This window comes from Vanessa atalanta, chromosome 8, assembly GCF_905147765.1.
Source record: "Vanessa atalanta chromosome 8, ilVanAtal1.2, whole genome shotgun sequence".
NCBI classification, from domain to species: domain Eukaryota; kingdom Metazoa; phylum Arthropoda; class Insecta; order Lepidoptera; family Nymphalidae; genus Vanessa; species Vanessa atalanta.
The window spans coordinates 10111993-10135521 of NC_061878.1; the positions used below are offsets into that span (position 1 = coordinate 10111993).

The following is a 23529-nucleotide window of genomic DNA, read 5'->3' on the forward strand; positions in this document are numbered from 1 at the left end:
GTTTCCTCACGATATTTTCCTTCACCGCCGAGCACGAGATGAATTATAAACACAGATTAAGCACATGAAAATTCAGTGGTGCCTGCCTGGGTTTGAACCCGAAATCATCTGTTAAGATGCACGCGGTCTAACCACTGAGCCATCACGGCTCACTTTATTTCACGTTACGTCATAGGATGTCATAATTAATTATATCACATTATTATTATCGAAACTATTTATTTTACATTATTATGTACTTTTATAAAATTATTGTTATAATTAATTGTTTAATAAAATTTGTTAAGCTTTAATTAGGACTGGCACAAATACATATACATACTTCTTTTTTTTAAAAGATTGATCTGTCACGAGAAATAATGAGATTATTGCTAGGGATTGTAAAATATATTTGTTGGAGAATTATTATAAAACGTGATTTTATTTTTTCGTCTTAAACTACTGAAATTACAATTCTTTATTTTTTGACATTTCACGATTGTGTTCTGTGGGGAGTTTTCGTTAACTAATATGTTGGTATAGTTATTATTACTTGTATTAAATTTCCAATCCCTTGAGTATTATTGTAATATACCAATGAAACGCCATAATTTATTTTGGTAATGACCCTTATTCACGCAACCATTCCCTAATAATCCAGAAAAGTATAATATATGTTTAGAAACTCTTGGCCGAGATGGCCCAGTGGTTAGAACGCGTGCATCTTAACCGATGATTTCGGGTTCAAATCCAGGCAAGCACCACTGAATTTTCATGTGCTTAATTTGTGTTTATAATTCATCTCGTGCTCGGCGGTGAAGGAAAACATTGTGAGGAAAACTGCATGTGTCTAATTTCAACGAAATTCTGCCACATGTGTGCCTCCAATCCGCATTAGAGCAGCGTGGTGGAATATTCTCCAAAAACCTTCTCCTCTAAAGGGTAATGCAAAAAAATGTTGAAACTCTTATTTCCGAAACTTATAACATCAAATTATGTTAGATTGCTTGTATTTTAAAAATTTATTTTATTGACAATAAGTATATATTATTTTTATGGAATCACGGCTGAAGTTTTCAATGAAACACAATTTATAAAATAATTTATTCAAAAAAAAATATAAAATGATTTGTTTTTATATTTTCCAAATCGTGTTGATGACTATTAAACTAGGAAATAATAATTATTAATAATTAATTATTGAATTTGGTTATTTATTTATTCAAGTTACGTTTATCGTGGAAACGTTTTTATAATATACAATTTTAAATTGCATTAATAATTTATTACGGAATGACGAAATTTGCGTAAATACTTAATGAGAACAAATAATAATTAAAGTTAATGTTTAATATACACAATTTATTAAATTCCATCATAATTGCATTAAAAATATAATACTCGACCTCTTTAGACCTTATTAATATAATCGTATGATAATAATTTACGACAGTCATATACGACGTTATGTCTGCATCTTCTGATGCGGTTACGTAAAATATACTTACACAGTTTATTGACCTAGGACCTTTTCAAGTTTTGAGTATAAACAAACGTATCTTTGTTTTAGCTTATTTTGATACTATTTCTTCTTATTTACTTAGTGCACTGCGAAATAAAGTTAAAAGTAAAGTAAAGGCTAGGGAAGAGTTTATAGCGATAATATAATCGCTTCTTAAAGCGTATCCACACCTGCGCAAGTTCGACTACCGGTACATTAATGTAAAAAGAACTTGTCCTTGCATTTTCGTAAACTGATTTCGTGAGTGGGTGGGGAAAGTGTGGATGCGTCTTTATATGTGAAAAAAATATTTTTTTTTATGATTATAAATTTAATTAAAATACAGATAATTAAAGCTTTTTACAATATTTACATAAGTCAGCTGTTATATCAGTTAAGGCTGAAGGAAACGAAACATTATATAATTATATTATTCGACGACCTCCGTGGTCACCGGTGTGTGTGTGTGTGTACACCGGTTTTCATGGGTACGCTACTCCGAGGTTCCGGGATCGATTCCCGGCCGAGTCGACGTAGAAAAAGTTCATTAGTTATCTATGTTGTCTTGGGTCTGGATGTTTGTGGTACCGTCGTTACTTCTGATTTTCCATAACACAAGTGCTTTAGCTACTTACATTGGGATCAGAGTAATGTATGTGATGTTGTCCAATATTTATTTATATTATTACACAGAGATAATAAAATGAATTATTAAATTTTTGTGTTTGCAATAAAATTTTATACATGATATTATACTATTTTAAAAAGACTTCATTTCGATTAATTATTAATTCGTTAGCAAACCAATGCTTTTTATACAATAATATATAATTTAAACATTCATATAGGTAATTGCAAAGATAATAAACGAGATATTGTGTAAAGTATATAACATACATTGGACAAAACAGTTAAAATATAAATATAGCGTGAAAATGTGTGATAACAGCGAACATACTGTAGGTACAGTCTTATCATAATTCGTACTTATCATAGCACTGCGTTTTAACTTATATTATACATAGTGCGATAAATACACTTTAAATTGTCGTTCAATCAAAAATTCTTCCTATAAATAATTTTGCTTTATAAGCATTTTCATAATCATCACTTAAATATAAATCATAAAGTCCGGAAGTGTCCTCTTTAATAATTCCATTCGAAGTGAGGACTAGTATATCCAACCAAAGTTTGGATTCAACTTGATATCGGAATCCATTTCTTTCGTCATAAACCTTGTTTCACGTGAATTCGACGGCGCATAATCCACATTACCATACATACTGGCGCCCGCACAGGGATATACAGTCGAGAGAGGTTTCATTGCTCTCAATGCTGTTTTGGTTTGACCATCTCTATAAAGAATCATGTCTGGATGCAACGGATCGTAGAACGTTCCAGAAATGTGGCTCACGTCAACATCGTCTATATCCGACGCTGCGTCATTGAAAACGTTCGGAGCTTCTGTTGTGAACATGTCGCCGTTTTTAGAATTTCTAGATCTTTCTCTGTTTTTGTAATACCGAATGCCAAACAGCAATGCAACTAAAATGATTATTATTAAAATCCCAATACTTATGTAGATAAGGAATTTTGTATTTGATGAATAGTGTGAAGACTCCTTAATAAGCGACGATTCTGTAACAAGCATGATTTTATCAGTATTTTTGTTTCCTGTTTAATTTGATTTAATTATAATAAACAAATTATTTATAAACATTCATATTATATTCGAATCAAATATAACTGTAATTATGATGAAAATTTTGATTACAAATTGCATTTATTAGTCCCGCTTCTATAATTTTATTAGTATTCATAATTATATCGTCTATTAAATGAATCAAAATGAACTGAGGTAGCCCAACAGACAAATCACGTTTGCTTAAACCGACTATTACGCGTTCAAATTCAAACAAACAACAGTATTTAGTAGTAATTGTGTTTCGGCTTGTAAGGTGATTTAGCCAGTATAACTGCAGGCATAAGGAACAAAACATCTTAGTTCCCAAGGTTGACGACAGTTTGGCAATGGAAGTAATGATTGATAGTTCTTACAGCACCAATGTCAAGTGGCGGTGGTAACTATTATTTGCGTATATTATAATTCGTCTCGCGTGTGGCGTTGAAGGAAAACTTGCATGTGTCGGATAAAATGTATTTATCCATACCCTTGTAATAGGAAAAGCCTTTATTGAAAAGTTGGAAAACTTTATTGAGAGGCCGTTACTTAATCAGGAAATTAAATAATATGTGTCATAAACCAATAATAGTTGAATTTAATATGCCTACGATAGAGTTCGATTATCGAAATTTTAATTATTTGGAATTATTTGTGGTTTACCACAATCGTGCCGAAATGTATGCAAGAATTATACGATAACATGGTACCATATATTACTATGATTGTCTGGATCTATAACATTAAAAACGGGTCAAAAATAAAATAAATTTATAAAATCCAGTCCATAATAAACTCAAAAGTCACCGGTTATTGAGGTTATCCAGATTTCACAAATGTGTTATGAAGTGACGTCTTACAGAATAACACACAGCAGGTTCCAAAAGATGAATTCTTCGAATAGAATAATTCGAATTCGATACAAACAAAACACAAATAATATAAGCTTATTTAAATTACAAAGGCTAGTAAATCTATCTATCTACCTTTTAACACAAGAGTGCTAAAATTGGGAATTAATTAATCTCTCTCTCAAAGTGCCAAAAATTACTACGATTTCTAAATATAGCAGCAGCAATATAATACTTTGATAGTAATTTTATATTCTTAACTAACCTCCCGCTCAACACGGGACTTAAGTCGACGTAGCATAAGGGTTTATATCATCAAGGTTCGATCAAAATTGGATGGACAGACATACTAAGATACATTTTCATTGACTTGGAAGATTAATATCAGATTTATTAAAATATATACCTTTTTCGTTATCCATATTTGATACTATTATACGTATCGAAGTATCTTCGGTATTCCTCGATGACGGAACATTGACATCAATCGGTGACTGCAAAGCTGGATTGGAAATTGGAATATTTGGCTCCCTCCAATTTTCACCAATATCTTTAACAATATTATAGTTTAAATCATTTATCATTGTAGTAGTAACTTTTATATCTCATCATACCCAAGATGTGATCGGTACTTACAAACTAGAGCCTGTGTTAGAAAATCACACATACAAAAATATTTTATAAATTTAAAAGCTGTTACTGTCAAAATATCCAAATAATAATTTAATAACAAGAAACTTTATTGCATACTAATAAAAAAACAGTTACGGTATAATCAAAATACGATCACACAAAAGACGACTTTATTGCTAAAATATAATATATAAACTAAATTTGATCAATTGTTTTAATCAGATAACTAACCTGATTCATCGAAGAGTCCAGCATTTCGACTTGCGTTATAATTGTTCACTACTTCGTCCTCTTCGATAGGACTTTCATACTTCTCTGTAAGAACTCCAAGAGGAACTGTATAAAGAACAACCCTGATAATAAATACACTTATACAATTAGCAAATTTTATTTCCTAAACACACTTTTGTCTCTCTGCTTGCTTATTCGGTATTAATATGTCATCTTTTATTTATATGTCGATATCTCAATCACAATACTATAAAAACTCACTTGATTTTTTTTTAAATCAAATATCAATAACTGATAGAATATATCATTGAATTAAAGATGTCATAAGCATTCTTAGATGAAGTTATGACCAATAATTAAAAAACATAGTTTTATTTTTAAAAAAATAAGTTTTTCCGAGATGGTTCAATGATTAAAATCTTCTTTACCCTCACAAGCCCCTGTCAAGCACCACCGAACTAAGCACATATGTTTATAATTCATCTTGTATTCAGCGGCAAAGGAAAACGTCATAAGGATGCAGATATCTGCATGTGCACAATTTCAATGAATTTCTGCCACACGTTTATCCGCCAACCTTTATTCGAGCAGCATGGTAGAATTAGGAACGTTTACAGGCTCATACTTTACTTTATTTGTTTGTATATGTTAATCATTCCAATTTTAGAAAATCATAGTAATAATATTACTGAGTGGAATTAAAAAAAAAAAAAACAAACAATGCGATGTGTTATTGCATTTTTTTTAAATAAAATAGTGTAGTCAAATTTAAAGGAATGCCTATATTGCCTGTAACATGGACGAAGCGATTTTTTCCCAACAATCTCGGTATTTAATAAAGAGACCAGGGTCAAATTCCTGTATATAGAAATAAACGAGGCATACACTCGCATAATTCAACATGCAAAATGAAATATTGTTACTCTTTACAAATTGAATGGTAGTTTAAAAATAAATCAACGTTGGTTTAGTAACAAATAGAGGATGAAATGGAATGATATTCTTATTTTACCCATTAGAAGTCGAGTACATGGTGATGGTACATAGTTGGAAAGGATTTCACGAAAATTTTCATATTATATAAGTAGACGGACTAGCGAATGGGCCACCTGAGTTCATCACGGCCCATAGATTCTTTATATCTCTTTATAACTGTAATTATACTCATTCATTCACCTTTCAAACTGGAACAAAACAATACTAAGTATTTCTGCTTTACGGTACAATGATGAGTGGGTGGTACCTACCAAGACGAGCTTGCACAAAGCCCTACCACCAAGTGACGACCACCGCCACGTCCATCATATTCTATTTTATTAACCTTTTATTATTGAAATAGGTTGAAACAATAAATAAATCAATAAACCTACCGCAAGCATAAACAATTTTGAGGTAATTCCTCGAATTTGGCTTGCAAGGAGATCCGAACGTTCTGTTGTTTGCCACGATTTGGCACCATCGTTTACCGTGACAAATCTGCATAACTGTTTTCACAGCGTATGGAGCAAAGCATTCTGTAAGAAAATTGGAAAATTATTCTATTATATTTTAAAACTAAATTAAATTAACTAATCTTAGGATCTACCCGTCGAGTAAATATTTTTACATTTGATAGTCCATTTATTAAGAAAAATTATTGACTGTAAAACTCCATACAGATTCAGGCCGAGCCCGTGGACACGATATGACAAGCACCAAAATTCTATAAGGATTCGTGTTTTGTTAAGGGTCGGTGGACTGGCAAATGGGTTTTTTGGCAATTACAGTAAACGTATCTACGTTAAATTTTTTGTGATCTTATGAATGAGCTTCTACAAGTCTTGAATAAAGTATTTTAAATAATGCTAAAAAAAAAAATTTAAATATCAAAAAATACATTATGTCTACCTAAATTAACTCGCAACTGGATTCCATTGCTTGTTATAACAAAATGGCCAACAAATGCCAGAAACCAGACGTAACAAAATTTAAAGCCAAAGGACTTGAACAATGGAACAAGAGTCAAACGCTTTGTCTCATATAAAATAAACATCGTTCTTCGTCGCAAATGTTTTATAACTCTGCATTAAATATTCTAAATATTTACATGGAACACGCATTATGCACTCAGTTGCAATTTTAATTTACTTTCAAATGATATAGGACAGAAGAACAATAACTTATTTTTATAATAAAATATTCTTACGTTCACTGTGAACTTATTATATTACATATTCCGAATGACATACAACCGAATTAGTTGGTCGCGATAAATACTTCTAAATGTGAAAAAACTATTACATTTGATAGATAACAAAAAATCTTCTTTCTTCATCTGAGAGGTTGAGACTTGCGTGTTTGTAATTTCTGACTTATTTTCCCCTTTGTAAATGATACATAAAAGGAAGCAATGTTATGTTAGGTTGTACGATAAATGTCGAGGAGTGCTTCCTTGGCCTCTTGTTTATTTATTAAAATGTTCAGTCATCAACGTAGAGTACACAAAAATAAACAAAAGACGAACAGATAAATTAGAAAATATGCCAATGCCTGATAGTACATGATTTCTTCCAGGCATCTCTTAAGGATTAAGGACAGCACAAAAATCAGACACATAAACATAACTAAGACATAACTCATAATGTATACGCGATACATACATAATGTAATAAGAAATTATTGTTTTTTATATAAATACTAGTGGTGCCCGCGACTTCGTGCGCGTTGTTTGAATTTAAGTTGTTTGGATATTGTGTATTTGGATGTGTGATTTTATTTTTATTATATATATAATTCTAAAATAAAAGTAGCCTAAGTTAATAAGGAGTATTACATCCGCTATCTGCCAGTGAAAGTCCCGTCGAAATCGGTTCAGCCGTTCCAGAGGTTATCCGAAACAAACAGACAAAATTTGTAAAAAATGTTATTTTAATATGTACATAAGCATTTAGTAAAAATGGGTTATTTTAATATCACAAACAGACACTGGCTGGAGTGTCGTATAATAAAATTGGTATTTTATTATATGTATAGATAAATATCTTTTTGTGATTAATTATATAGCATCTTACTCTCAGCGATATAATCTGTGTACTGTGGACAGTTCATCGTTTCGTAGGGAGCTCTTCCGAATTCTGCGTTAAAAATCGCAACTCTGGAGTGCGCGTTACAGCTTAACTTGACCACTTCATCTTCACATCCTGTGCGGCTGCGGAACTCAGCTGTTGATAAACCATTATCATTAAACATTAAAGTACATATAATAAAAATAAATACATACGAAACTCCTAACACAATTTGACAATAGAATTATTTAGTGAGTAAATCTTCTTTGAGCTCGAAGAGACCAAAACTTCGCGGTTGTTTTCGTAACGTTACGATATACAACGTTGGAGAAAGACGTTTCTAGCGCAACAATAGTGAACATCTATATAGATATTTAAAAAAAAAATCAATAAACAATTTTCTTGGTACTGAGTTCTCATTGTCAAGTAAAGAGATCCCTTTTGTACAATTGACGTTAGAGACAAACGTAATTAAATCTGCATATTAAAGTATGGCAAAAACAGATTAACTCGCATTACACGAAACACACCAGCTTTGCTCAGATTTGGTATATAATAGAATATATTTTTACAGTGTAATGTAGTACAGAGTTCTCTCTGTACTACATTGCACTGTACTCTTTTAATTTAATGACCATTATTACTTTGTCAGAGGGAAAAATCAATTATTTTTGTATTATATTATAATGAGTTCAAAAGATGCCGTAAAAAAATATATATTATAAGAATAAAAACGTATAACAAGAACAGCGATTATAAAGATTATTTATTAAATTATGTTTCTTTTGATAAATATCCGTTTACGCTAAATAATTTTAATACACAATTACCGAGTCATAACAGTTTTCGACATCCCGAATCATAAACACTCACTGAATGAATAAAAACGCAAAACAACTTTAACGTCTACTCGTATTTGATTGAATAAATTAATTTTCTTTCGAATTCCATTATGCCTATAAAAATCATTGATTATTTCCTAAAAGCCTTCAAGGGGCCACGTATCATGTATAATTTGATATGCGAACATGAAAGACCCCTCGTAGGAGTTCATTTACCTCCCCTCTTTTACTTTATTGACGGAAATTATTTACCGTCATGGTTACAAGCTAATGTCCTGTATTATGATTCTATAAATAATTGCGCAGATGGCGTTACACAATATGTAGAGTTCAATCGAAAAAAAAAATGCGTAAAAATATATACAGTCGTGGTCCATTTATGGCTTATGGTAAAAGCACTAATAAAAAAATATTGGTCTTGTTTTATTACGAATTCCAAATTCAAAATTGCTGAATTTGAAGCCGATTTTTTTTTTATAGAATTATAGATTATTTAGAGTAAATTGAAGTTCAATACAATCAATTAAACACTGATAAGTCTAATTCGATTTCTTCGTTGTTTTTATATACGTAATAAATATTATTAATAATAGTATGTTCATGTTTTCTCTCCTTAGTATGAATCATAATGTACTTATTACATAGTTGTTTGAAAACAGACATGAACGAATCGTAAAACTGTTTCTAAATTAGCTATATCAATTGCCGTGTAAACGGTCGCAACCCTTTTATACCATTAGAAATCTTATACCACCAATCTACTAAAAGGAGTGAGAATTCATCAATTAGTACCGGAGTGTTTTATACAGAGGAATCGTATTCACTATTGTAATGAACTTAGTGTAGCGCAAACATTAGATTTTTTTTTAAATTAAAATAGACGAAAGTGTTTATAATATAAGCCAAACATTTTTTTTTAATATTTTTTAAATTTTAATTGTTAATAATGAATATAAAATTATCTTTTTGATTTAAAATACAACCAAATATGATCGTGAACTTGTCAAATAATATATTAACATATTATATTATAGCTGCTAATTCCATTTAATTTAAATGTCACGCGAGAACGTAATTATGTCAACATGAAACGAAAATTAATGCAATATATTACACGCAGCTTAAAAATGTACTTTCAAATATATTTAAACAAAAATATATTAGCACACGTATACAAACAACAAAAACATTGCCATGTTTTATAAAATCTAACATTGTTAATATTTAAATATAAACTATTATATTTAGTTTATAAAATGAAAGTAACCATTTTTCTTAAGATCTTTGACATTGTTAAAAAAAAAAAAATATTGATATCGCTCGTCTGCACAAAATGCTCCCTACCAAGCCACACCTACGCCGCGCCTAGGGCGGTGACCTCTACCATAAATTTAATAACCTAACATAAATCACATCAACACACTCACCAGCCCTCGCCAGCCGACAGCGATTAGTGATCCCCTCACCGTTCGAAAAGTAGTTCATTGTATTCAGTATTTGTCCGTGTATCTACATTGTTGAGTGTATACAAGATTATATAGACTACTTGCTTCGTAGCGCGGCTCCATCCGTTCGGTCACGTGTTTGATGTCTTATATCGTACGTAATGTACATGTTGCCCCTGACACCATGTACGTTATATCATATACATATAATGATTTTTGAAGCAATTAAAACGTAATGCATAACAAATAACAAACTAATTTTCACATTTATAATATTAAAATAACACGAGTAACAATAACCATTTTTCGTCTCATATATAAAGAGAGTTCATTGTAACTTTGTTGTTACTTGGTTCTAGGGCTTTGTGCAAGCCCGTCTGGGTAGGTACCAGCCACTCATCAGATTATCTACCCTCAGCAATACTTAGTATCGTTGTGTTCCGGTTTGAAAGATGAGTGAGTCAGTGCAACTACTGGCAAAAGGGACATAACATCATAGCTCCTAAGGTTGGTGGCGCATTGATGTAATATAAGGTCTGGTTATTATACATATGTTCTTACACCGTCAACGTCTATGGGCGGTGGTGACCACTTACCACCAAGTGGCCCATTTGCACGTCCGCCTACCTATTACATAAAAAAACTTATTTGACAGTTCTTCACAGTTAATCTTCATTCGGGACCATGTTTAACGAGATATCCTTATAAAACGAGGATTGAATAGATTTGAATTCATAAACATACGTTTAGTTAAGAATACAAAACTATCATGTAGGCACTATCTTTCAATTTAATCACAAGAGCCTTAGCCTAAGGCGTCTTCTCCTTTTTGAGGAAAAGGTTATGAGCTAAATCAACCAGGCTGTTCCAATGCGACTTGATGGATACACATGAGGAAGACTTTCATCTAACACGTAGGTTTTCATGAATTATAAACACAAATCCATTACGCAAAAATTCAGATGTTTTTAACGGGATTTGGTGCCGCAATTTTCAGCTAAGATTAACGTGCTAGAATCTATCCACTGTGCTAGAATAAATAAACTATAATTGAAATTGTAATATGAGAACTTACTTGATCAAAGTACATTTTTACTTTGAAGTTTTATGTTTTATCAATACTGTTTATGTGATGTGAGGTATTTTTTTTGCTTAGAAAATAATTTTATGGAAGATACATACGTATACAGGATTATATACGTGGGCATGATACTACCGCCACTGGTGAAAGGAGCTGTTGTTTTATTTGCCCATGGGAATGGCAACCACCATTCTAATCCACATCGTCATAATTAGTATGGTAACTGTTTTCAATTGTTATTTTTATATAATCAGGTAATTTATTTAAAAACAAATACTTTTCTCCTAAAGATTAGTGTTTACTGCGTTTTACGAGTTAGTACGAGAATTCATAAATATATAATTAATTAGATATACTTCCAATTGAAGTTTATTGATTTATTTATAAATATTGTTACACTATTTGATTTACAAATGCGTTAGAAAGTACATATAACGCACATATTCTGACTTTTAAAATAATAAGTGTTAACATAGAGTTTGAAAGAACGAAGAAAGAAAACTTTCAGATAATCCATAGAGTATGAGATAATTTTATTCGTTCTATTAAAAAAAAAATGATAATAGCAATACATTTTCCACTAGTACATTTCTATCAATAATAATTGTCTAGTCTAAGCTAATCAAAGAAGGAGTAAAGAGATACAAACTTTTGATTTACTTATTCCACGTGATTTGCTAATAACTCAGCTATATTGTGCACTACTAACAGTCCTTGTTTAATATATCTTTATTTATAATACAACACTATTCTGATAACAGTTGACGTCGTCGTTTAAAACGTCATTTTTTAATCACACTCCCGACCAATGATTTTCAATTCAATTCAATGTCAAAGGTTGTCTATTTGAGTTTTATCTTCTTGTAATTGTGTTATACTATACAACTATTATGAAACTAGAAACAATTATCAAAAAAAAACGAACGTAATAAATATACTATATTCAAATCAGAATAGGAGATAAGCCAAATAAAAAACAATTGACAGCAAATTGACGCGATATCATTGGTCGAGAGCTTGATTAATCTATGATATTCACTATGATTTCGCGAAGGCGTTTTGAACATCTACGAAACTGGTATCGGATTTTGGAAGTAGAATTAAAGTGGATATGAGTAGTTAAGTCTAATAATGTTGTATTATAAAAAGAGATATATTAATCAAGAACTGTTGGTAGAGCACAATAGCCGAGTTATTAGGGAATCGCATGAAATACGTTAATTTGAAGTTTGTTTATCATTATACCTGCTTTGATTGGAATAGGCTATACCTACTTCATGTCAATTTTAGTAGGGACTGAAACGTTCTCAGTCCGTCGGAGTCCTTTCTAAATCCCATCGTGATATAAAATGTCGTAAGCGTAAAGGACGATAAACGGACATTATTATTTCTAGAAAATGATTTTCCATTACGCCTTTCAACGAATGTTTACTTTGGACGTTTTTGTTTTACGTATATTAAATATTTTGTATAGCTCACGCCCTTTTTGTTCTCGATTATACAAAGCTGTGCAAGATTCACGACTAACGAATAACTATTTTCGTTCCTTAATAAATATACATAGTATCCATCGACACTGAAGCGTGATGAATTAATTCTAAGACTCCTCAAGAGGGTAGGAAGCCTCTCCTTAGCAGTAGGATATTAACAAGCAGTTTACTATATAACGAGACACGATTTATTTTGCATATAGATTACTTCAAATATTAGAAAAATTCATTTAGTTTAATCTTTGAATGAATATTTTATTTTACTTAACATTATATTGAATTTTTTTCGTAAATATAATAAACATGTTTAAATATAAATGCTGTTTATATTTATATTATCTTAATGAGTATACGATTAACAAGTCAACGGTTTATCGTTAATGATTATTCTTAAATAAACATGAATATACCGTACAATGTAAAAAATAACGAAGACTTACTTCATCTCATTAATTTCACGAAATTTCTCAGTCGAAACTTCCTATAATCTGATTTTTACGAGGAAACTTAACACCGAAAGAGTGCAAAGTTCATGAATAAATAAACTGGGAATAAATCAAACGGGACTTAGCGGCAACCACACTTTTCCGCTCAAATTTGTCCAACCGAAAAATGGTGTGGCCATACATTAAAATTTCATACACTATATTTCATACCTTATAATGGCAACACTTTAATTAGTTTGAGTTCTCTTCGCGATACAGCTTAGAGAGTATTTAGTGTTTTATAATTTTTATAATTTCGAATAAAGCATATTTAACAAAATATTAATTTATTAATAAATTTACACATTATAATAAAAAAATAAGAAAAATAAAACCTACTTTGTTTTTGTCGATTAGATTGTTTATATAAAGTAATATAATTATTAAATTTAAAAAAAATAAGCTGAAGAGTGCAATATTACCCGAGTGAGTCAAGTACTGACTTGGTAAGTTGGTACAAACCAAATATTTACTTATTTCAACTCCTTTGATGCATAACTAAACAACGACAAGTGGACGTAATTAAGCAAATACATTTAAATAATGAAGGCTTCTATATACATTATATTCTATACACATTATTCCAATATGAGTATATGCTTTGCCAAGTAAAATATTATTTATATATTTAAAAACATTTTATTGCGTCAAAATCGTTGACTTTTTTATATTAAATTAAATGACATTTCTGCCGTATAAATAAATAATTTCAATTGCATTATTAAATTAAAAAAAATAATTCAAAACGTTATAAAAATGTTTATTATATAACCAAATAAACATTCTATAACTTTTTTGACAAACGCTCGTTGAGAATATAATCGTTGTCCTAAAAAGATGATTATTAAAAAAGAGAACTATTAAGTTGCTTTCCCGTTCTTCAAAGTACATGTGTACCGGACTCAACCTAAATTCTTAACCAGTGTACCCTTGCGTGATACCGAATGCGAGTTTTTTTTTCGATAGCGTTGACGTTTACTGTGATTTGCATAAAAACAGCGCCGTCTAGTAACAAAAATTGGAATCCAGTATTTAGTGAGTGCGGGCGACAATTTTGACAATTCGTGAAGTAAATTTTACCGTAAAGCGATGTTGAAGTTAAAACTCGCACTAGTCATACAGTTCTCAGAAGTAATTTTAATATCTCACTCGAATAAAGTGCATTTCAAAATTATATAGAAATACTTAAACCATATACTTACAAGGTCTACACTTGTACGCAACTTCCACAAATTTCCTCGCACGCGGACAGGGGTCAACCAATCCAGGTTTCGACTTCGTGCTGAACTTGCATTGCGGCTTCTTTTGACATGCCTCGACCACGGTTTGCAGCAGCGAATACTGTATGGAGAAGTTCGTTGACATTTAGCCAGTTAATATTATATTAGCTTATTTGCTGGACGCTTCGTTCATTAACTATTTACATGACGAGTATAAGCAGATACATAGTTTTAATATTAATAATGAGTTTATCTTGGCTTATTTTAGAACATTATATGACCATAAAGGTATGCTGTGAATTGTCGAAATTGATAGTTGTTGATAAATAAATTAAATAGATCTAATTAAATTAATATAATTTTAATAATATAAGGGACGAAGTAAATAATTATAGCTGTGTGGGTTTTACCCCCAAAATGCTATATAAATATTTTACATCAAAAATAAAAGTAAAGACGCAAGTATTCCATTGATGTATGATTTTTAATTTTATATATATTTGAAAGAAGAAAGACAAAATAATTGGTATATCCGGTATATTGGACGGTAAATAGCGACTTTCGTTCATATAAATTGACATTGTGGGAAATATTATGTCATAATTATGAATGTATATATAATTGCTATAATATTTGTAAAAATATAAGCTTAAAATTGACATTATTTGACTGTATTCTGAGAAATTAATATGATATCACTTTAAATAATACTTTCTTGGTGGTTTGTGTTAACCTACCCACTTTTCATATATTCTACCCGCAAACAGCAATACTTGGTATTGTTCTGTTCCGATTTGATGGGAAAGTGAGCAAATGTAACTACCGGCACAAGAGATATAACTTCTTAGTTCGTATGGTGGCGCATAAGCGATGTAAGAATTTGTTAAAAAAAATTACGGCACCAATGTCTATTGGCTATTTCCACTTACCATCAGATGGCCCATTTGGCCAAAAAACTATCAATGATAAAATAAAGAAAGAAAATCTCGAAATTAAATTAAGACTTAAAATAAAAATAACAATGTCGTTGACTATTCTGTTTTCTCTCATATTTGCTAACAGCATTGGCGATCGTGGTTAAAGTGTCACGCATTGCAAACAGCAAATACGTGGGCACATGGCAAATAACCGCAACATTTTAAATTTCACAATAATAATGATGTTACAATAACCTCATACAAAATTGTTTAATATTTATAATAAAAAAAAAATGATGCAAAGGGCATTCAAGAAATGTCAACGTGTTTTAATAGGCATCGCGATATAACTTGCCCGTTTAGAAGTTAGTCACGAATCAAATCAAAACATATTCCTTAATATTAAATTAATCACTTCATCTCAAATATCATTTTTCGTCAGATTAAACACTACGACCGGTTCGAAAAAGAATGTACCTTGTCCTGAGAAGAACCAGCGAAAAAAACTCAGCGGGACTAATTTTTTTTTTGTCAATTTTATTATTTACAAATATAGCCAGAAGCCGATGGTTTCATTCCCAAGGTGCGCTATCAACCATAAACTAATTGTATAGTAACCTTTCGCACACAAGTTCTTTAACATATTTTTTTTCAGTTTTGGCTGAAATTTTGATCGCTGTGAAGATATCAATGTTGATTATCAATATTTTTACTGATTCACATTATCTATCGTAAATTAGAGACATTAATCCGTCTATTTTACAGTTGAGAGTTGACATGGATTCCATACTGTGGTACCCATTGAATTTTAGACCGTATCATGATACGATTTTTAATCGTATCAATATCGTATAACTTAAGGCTGTATTTTGATAATCAATCAGTCAGGTCTATAAGCTTTTTATAAGTGTAAAAATTGCCAGCAGTCCTGTCTGGGTATTTGTGTAAGTTAAAAAGAAGATTACGTATAACGCAACTAACAGCGTTATCAGACATTGTGTAACAATAACTTGCAACAATTTTATGAAAACTGTCTAACGTTTCATTGTTGCGAACTTTACGAAATATAATATCCGTATTAAAGCCAAGCGCATCCAAGTATACACCATGGAGAATTTCGCTTCCAATCAGGTTTCAAATTTCTAATTAACCATATAATATATATTAAGTATATCAAGAATTTACCTGCATAGTATTAGGCCATAAACACTTTTCCTCTTCAGCTAAATCGTCGGCTTTTGAGTCGATAGCAACGCATCCGTGCCCACCCGGCGCCGCTTTACCGTACTGAGCGACTTGAATATTGATAGAAGTACCAGGAGGGCAGGATAAGGACACCATTTCATCATCACATGCAGCTCGCTGAGTGGTCTTGAGAGTGCCAGCCAATAAAGCTATAACAAAAGAAGGAAGTTACACAGATTTACCACCAAATAGAAAAAATATATATATGACGCTTAAATTATCTAGTAAAAAGTGCTACAAAATATCGATAAGATCGACATTTGATCTGTATAGATTATATTCATATATCAAATACTTTTAATTTGTCCGGACTGTTATTCAAAAGAAGTTCGATATTTAAGGACGTACTTGTAGTATTGAATATGAAATTTCATTGCGGTCGGCAAGCCAAGCCAGTAAGATATACAATTACGAATCGAATAATAAAATATAAAAAAACCTCTATAAGTTCATCGAAGAACTATATAAGGTCTAGCTGTTTTTCCTGTAGTTCGGCTCATATTAAAAGACTGAGAAGGGTAATAGAGGTTAATCAGGACTTTCTAAACGTAATCATCATAAGAAATACTTTAAAATAATACGTGTAGTATGTGTGGTATTTTGGAGATAGTTAGCAAGTAGCAATTTTTTTTTTATTTTTATTTAAAACTTATAATGTATAATAACAAATGAAATTTTATATAGGGTTTTTTTTTATATTGCCTTAGGCGAAACAATAAGAAAAGCCGAGATGGCCCAGTGGTTAGAACGCGTGCATCTTAACCGATGATTTCGGGTTTAAATCAGTTTAAGTTCAGGCAAGAACCACTGAATTTGCATGTGCTTATTTTGTGTTTATAGTTCATCTCGTACTCGGCGGTGGAGAAAAATCTCCTCAAAGGGAGAGGAGGTCTTAGTTCAGTAGTGGGGAATTTACAGGCTGTTAATGTAAGGCTGTTAATGTATACTGCTCAATACAAGGTTATATTAATGAAAAAAAGGCGTGAACTCAGTATTTGTTGATTACAAGGAATTAATATACTCTTGAAATGAATACCATTAAATAAAATCATATTCAGAACGCTGTAGCAGTAATTTTTGAATGTATATATATTTTTGCGTTACAGATACCATAATATTATGTAAATTAAATTAAGTATTATCAATTAAACATAAGGCGTCATGGGGGAGTACGCTGGAATCGACCCCGTTCATAGAAGGTCTGACCTAATTGTATGACATAATTTCTCCTTAATTCAAAGGTTAACATTTAAGGTCTTTAAATCCCTTTTTTCTGTCATATTTACGTTCATTTTGTGTCAGAATAAAAATAATAATTATTACGGATATTATGTATAATTTTAGACACATTTTTTTAAGGAGATTAATAAAATTAGGATAACGGAATAAAGCTTTGATGTATTCGAAATAGATAAACTGTGGAAGATATAGAGACAGGTGGCATTTAAACCATGGCAGCTAGAAGCAGATTTGATTGAATTCAATTGGTAGAACCCGAAGTCTATACAAGACATATAGACAAAACTATTAATCAAACAAATTAAGAAAGGCACTTCTTTATTTAGATCTTAAATAACCCTCCAATGCTGAAAGAATTGATTGCAATAATTATAACTTTTTTAATTAAATAAGTTCATATGGTCCAGTACATTAACCAAACTATTATGCTGAGTTTGGAGATCACAAGCTGACAACGAAATTCAAACCAATTTCATGATACGCAATGAAATATAGCTAAGGCAATCGAAAACTAGGACCAAGACCACCCCGTTTGCCTGTCTAGTATACCTTAGCGTCTGTTTAAAAACAATATTAAACACTTGAAAATTATATACATAACGTAACTGTCATCAAAACCATCTTACCAATCCAATAGAGACAAACTCGGTACTCACTCAAAAACGATCGTACAATTTCAAAAAAATAATTGCAATATTGACAATAATGATTAAAACATTTTAAGTATCAAAATCGCATATCAGTGTAACGACTTTTAGTATTTCATAAATGAAATAAAGGGTGATATATTATATAATAGCAATCCCTCAAATTAGAGATACGTTCAATGGTTCTAATAGAATAACGGAAATTTCAAAGAAAAGAAGAATATAATTTTAGTTTATTGGATAAGACTTTTACTTAACAGATCAAAGTTTCCCTTCCCTTTGTAAATTAAACAAGCACTCCATTTATATTAACGTAGAGAGCTTCTTGATATATAAACATTTTCAAGACGAAAGGCTATGCTGGAAGGATAAAAAGTTTACCGATCTATCAAATTTATAAATTAATAATTTTTAAACGATTTATTTATAATTTTGCATTTAATTTTTCCTAATTCTCCCATTCCCGCAAAGCTTTACTTTCAGTGTGTGTTCAAGTTTACGTGCGCGCATGCGCAGTACGACATCAACCAGGACGCACACTAAAGGATCATGTTTAAACCTCATCCTTTCTCGCTGTTCCACAGCTGGTTAGAAAATATACGTGAAGTAGAATTTCATCTAAAACAGGCAGGTTTCCTCGCGACATTTTTCTTTACTGCTAAATTAAACATTTGAAAACCCAATGTTTTTTCTCGATTAGGTAAATTAGCTGTATAAATTGTATTACTTCGGGTTTATTATTATATCAACTAAATCGTTAGCTGACGTACTGCATCTTCTGATATAAATTAAATATATAAATATTGGTTAAGATTTTGTTGAACGTCGCTTCTTTTATGTATATTGTAAATTCACGTTTCATTTTTTGTCGGCCAACACGAATAAAAATTTGATATTTGAATTTCGAATTTGAAATTTAAAATTAAAAATTTTTTCCTATCAAAATATCTATGACCATTTTCTGTAGTGATAAGAATTTATATACGTTTTCGCTTTCTTTCGGTTTGTCAAGAAAACGTTTTATTTTGTCAATATCACGTACAATGGAGATGACAGGAAATAGATTGATCACTCGACGTTCGAGATAATCGAAGATCAAAATACTGTAAAACTACTATTGTAATATAAATAATTGAATAAAAATGTCATTTCTTTTTTCAATTACAGGGTACAAATATTAAATGAAATTGATATAGAGCCCCCGACTAGGATTATCCGTGACTCGTCCCGTGTCACACGCTTGTGAATATTAAAAACCTTCCGATTTAAATTGTAGTAGTTCTACCTATGACGAGTAATATTTAGAGAGTATTTTAATAAAATAGCATTATGACTGGTTTAGTTGAAACTTGAAAGCGTAAAAAACAAGCAACCATATTATATTAACGAGTTTCGATCTTTGCAAATAGTTACTGTATAAATCTTGACCGAGTGGAATGGTGGCAAGAATGCTAGCAGCATTTCTCCGTTGAATCTGATTTTTTGTTATGATATCTGTAGGCGGCCGAGCAAATAGGCTACCTGATGTTAAGTGGTCACCAACGCCGATAGACATTGGCGCTGTAAGAAATATTAACAATTCCTTACATCACAAATGCGCCACCAACCTCGGGAACTAAGATGTTAAGGCCCTTGTGCCTGCAGTTACACTGGCTCACTCACCCTTCAGTAAACAACAGTAAAAATACATCGATTATTTTAATCGAACATATTTTACGCTTGCATATAACAACGACACATAAATGTTTTGTTCTACTTAATACACGAGTGTAAGTATGGTAGCGAAACTCATAATTAACCAATCCATGTGAAAATTCATTTTTATGTTCAAAAAGAAACATCAAATAATACCTCAAGGAAACTCCTCACTCTAAGTAAAACGTATCATGATTTCGACTCCGCCAAGTGCCAATAAAGAACACGCGTATGTTTATCACAGCTCGAGGACGCCTACAACATTAGAAAGACAAAAGAACATCGCATCCAATATAACATACTGCGCCGTGAAGGAAATCGTGTGAAACAATAGTCGGAGATAATGTGAACAAACGATCTTGTGGATTCCCCCACACTTTATAAAAGTCTCTTCACACGAGTGGAATGTAATGGCCCTATAAAATATAGTCACTACGTTTGTGGGACCGAATATACATAATTGGTTTGTATGTTATGTGCCTTGAAAAGGGCGATAAGAACAATATCACTAATATTTGGTAATAAACGAAAGGGTTTGAGGTGTTCATTCGTGTTGCAAGTCACAGCTACATAGGGTACCATTAAAAATCAGCGTTGGCTTTTGGAACCCAACTTGAAAGCTGAGTGGTACAGCTACTTAGGACTCGATTGCTGTCATTGCTTATCAGATCTCTTTTTTTGTTATTGTTTTCATTATTGCTGTGTTTTTTTTAAAGATTCAATTGCGTATACTTTGTTTATTTTTTATCCGGTTTGTTTCAATAGTGCCGTGTCGTAAATATAATATTCTTTCTATCTTTCAATAACCAAATTCGTATTTCATACCATCAGTTTTTTTTTTATAAATAAATCGTTTAAGGATTTTTCAACTCGGTTTAAATTAATAACAACATTTAAAGCACATTATTCCTATTATTTATCCTAGGTAATTACAGATTTTCAAACAGCAGTGATTCCTTCTCTGAACGCTCTATTACACACGCATTTAATCTTCACGTGACAATACACACGGGTCTCGCGAAGCCTAAAGTAATTGTAAAGTCATTTGTTGTTGAAGTAAAATTTAATATAAATATAAGGTATATTGAAGCGTACAGCAAAAATAAAAACATAGTCTTTTAACATAGAACATGAAGTGTTTTAGTTAACATCAGACCCATTAATTATATCATTGAGAACGAATTTTATTTCCCAATATGTATATTGCATTTGAGTCATTCAAATACGGACTTTGATCTACGTACTTAATAGTCATTAATTCTTCCTCAGGTGAAGATGCTTTTCTGAGAATTCCGGACAAAGATACAATATATTTCTTAAGCAGAAATATCACATGGCTAATGAGACAGTCACCAAATGTGTTATACGATTCTTCTCTGCATTCCTCTTCATTACTGCTCCACAAGACGTATACAACGTGGTGCTTATAAATTTATTTAGAAGAAAATTGATTACTTCTATCTTCTGCTCTGTTTAGTAATCATCTTTGCCAACATTTGATATATAGCACTAAAATAAAACGTAATAGGTTTTACTGGCCCGACCCAGTATTTTTACCCAAAACGTTAATATCTGGAATCTTCTTACTTAGCCATTAGACAGACGAAGCTGATAATTTAAAAAATAGTACTAAAAAATAAAATATTATAACAGACATCTTTAACCTTTTCTACGCTTATCGCTACTAATCTCAAGGTCAAATAGAAGACCTAAAAGGAAACGCTACTAAACGTTTAATCCATTAAATCTGTATATTTTCTGAAGTTCTTTTTAAGTGCTAATAGCATTAAAACTTTTTGAATCTATTTATTTTTAGTACTATATTTTGTTTACATTTATTGTACACCATTAATACATTTTAATATATATATATATAAATTAACTATCATACCATTTAGTCTTCCTAATCTTATAATAAAGCAACAAAATCCCTATACGCTGTCTGTCCATCAAAGCTACTTTCAAGAACTCTGTCCATAAAAGACATAGAGATTAAATACATTGAGATATTTTAATATACTGGTTTGACTCAGAACCTCGGGATCTGTGGACTTATGTCTATCCAACGAGGCCGTCAGAATTATGCTAATAAGCAAAATTCATCTCAGATATTAATTATTAATCACAAGTTGAAACTGAAAGCGCTGTGTTATATGAAACAAAATTCTATAATTAAATGTTGTCAACATGTTAAACTCGGGGAGCATGGTGCAGTGGACTCACATTTACCTAAAACTTTTCAACTTAAGTGCCATTAAATTTAAGCAGTTTCTCCTAAGTAGGCGACTGACAGTGTTTTTGTTTTGAACCATAATGTGAACTAAACAAAACACGCTTAGGATTACATAGATGTATTGTTTTATATAAAAGTAAACGAACTAGCTGCTGGATTAAGGCCTCCTCCCTTATTGACTCTTATTCACATGACTTCATTTATACAATGTAGATCCTAACTAATGTTATAGTATAATTAGGTATTAATGATAAGAAAAATAAAGGTGCCATCAATTAAGACTTTTCACGTTTTTTCTAAATGTCAACTATTTTGAGATTTAATCAAATCGATTAATATCAACAAATTTGTCACCTAGATCTTTCATTCCCAAATTCGCTCCCCTCCACATTATCGGCGAGCATTAGTATGAGTGAGTCACTCATGCTTACGAGATGTCTTGTGTACATAACTAAGCGTAAAAACATCAAAAAATACAAATCCTATTATATTCGTTAAGTTTATTTTATTAAAAAATTATCAATTTAACAGGGTGCCCTTCGCGTTAAATTAATTAACGCTTCGTGAGTGTTTTTTTTTTTTTTCGCTGAGAAAACACTTTCGCCTATGTGTGTACGTCTTATGTGGGGCTCGCCGGCGCTGAAGGCGCCGGAATAACCATAACCAGCGGTACCCACTCCATCTTTACGGGGGGGCATCGCTCCCCCTTAAAGACGGACGCCCCGACGGTTGGTCAAGCTAGAGGAGTTCCCGGGGTACAGAGAACCCTACTCCCGGTGACGTTTTCAGCAGGGGGAGAAGTTATGCATAGCGCTGATACCTTCTCCCCGCTCTACTACGTCGGAGTGAAACCACGGAGGCACTCTCCTAACGCGCCCCCTCCGTAGCCTCTTCCTGCGACATTATACTTTCGCAGAAAGAGACCTTGTCGTTCTAGCACATCTCGCTGCCTAGCGTGACGGTTATCACGTTCAGTAACGAGAGATCTCTGCCGACTATCGCCACCAGGGAATGCCTCTAGAGGGACACACTCCTTCATGAGTGAATAGATCAATAAAAAAAATTCAATA

The 23529-nt window shown here is 31.7% G+C and overlaps 1 protein-coding gene across 1 annotated transcript in view; it reads right to left on the reverse strand.

The window, feature by feature from the left end:
- Positions 1–2333: 2333 nt before the first annotated feature.
- LOC125065785 overlaps positions 2334–23529 on the reverse strand; it is a 28751-nt gene continuing 7555 nt past the window's right edge. Inside the window, exons 2-8 of the mRNA XM_047673606.1 lie at positions 16586–16794; positions 14466–14604; positions 7927–8076; positions 6247–6390; positions 4877–4981; positions 4419–4562; positions 2334–3118 (exon numbers count right to left, since the gene is read on the reverse strand). Coding sequence (XP_047529562.1) covers positions 2652–3118; positions 4419–4562; positions 4877–4981; positions 6247–6390; positions 7927–8076; positions 14466–14604; positions 16586–16794 — 1358 coding nt within the window. The 3' untranslated portion in view covers positions 2334–2651. The remainder of the gene's footprint in view (positions 3119–4418; positions 4563–4876; positions 4982–6246; positions 6391–7926; positions 8077–14465; positions 14605–16585; positions 16795–23529) is intronic.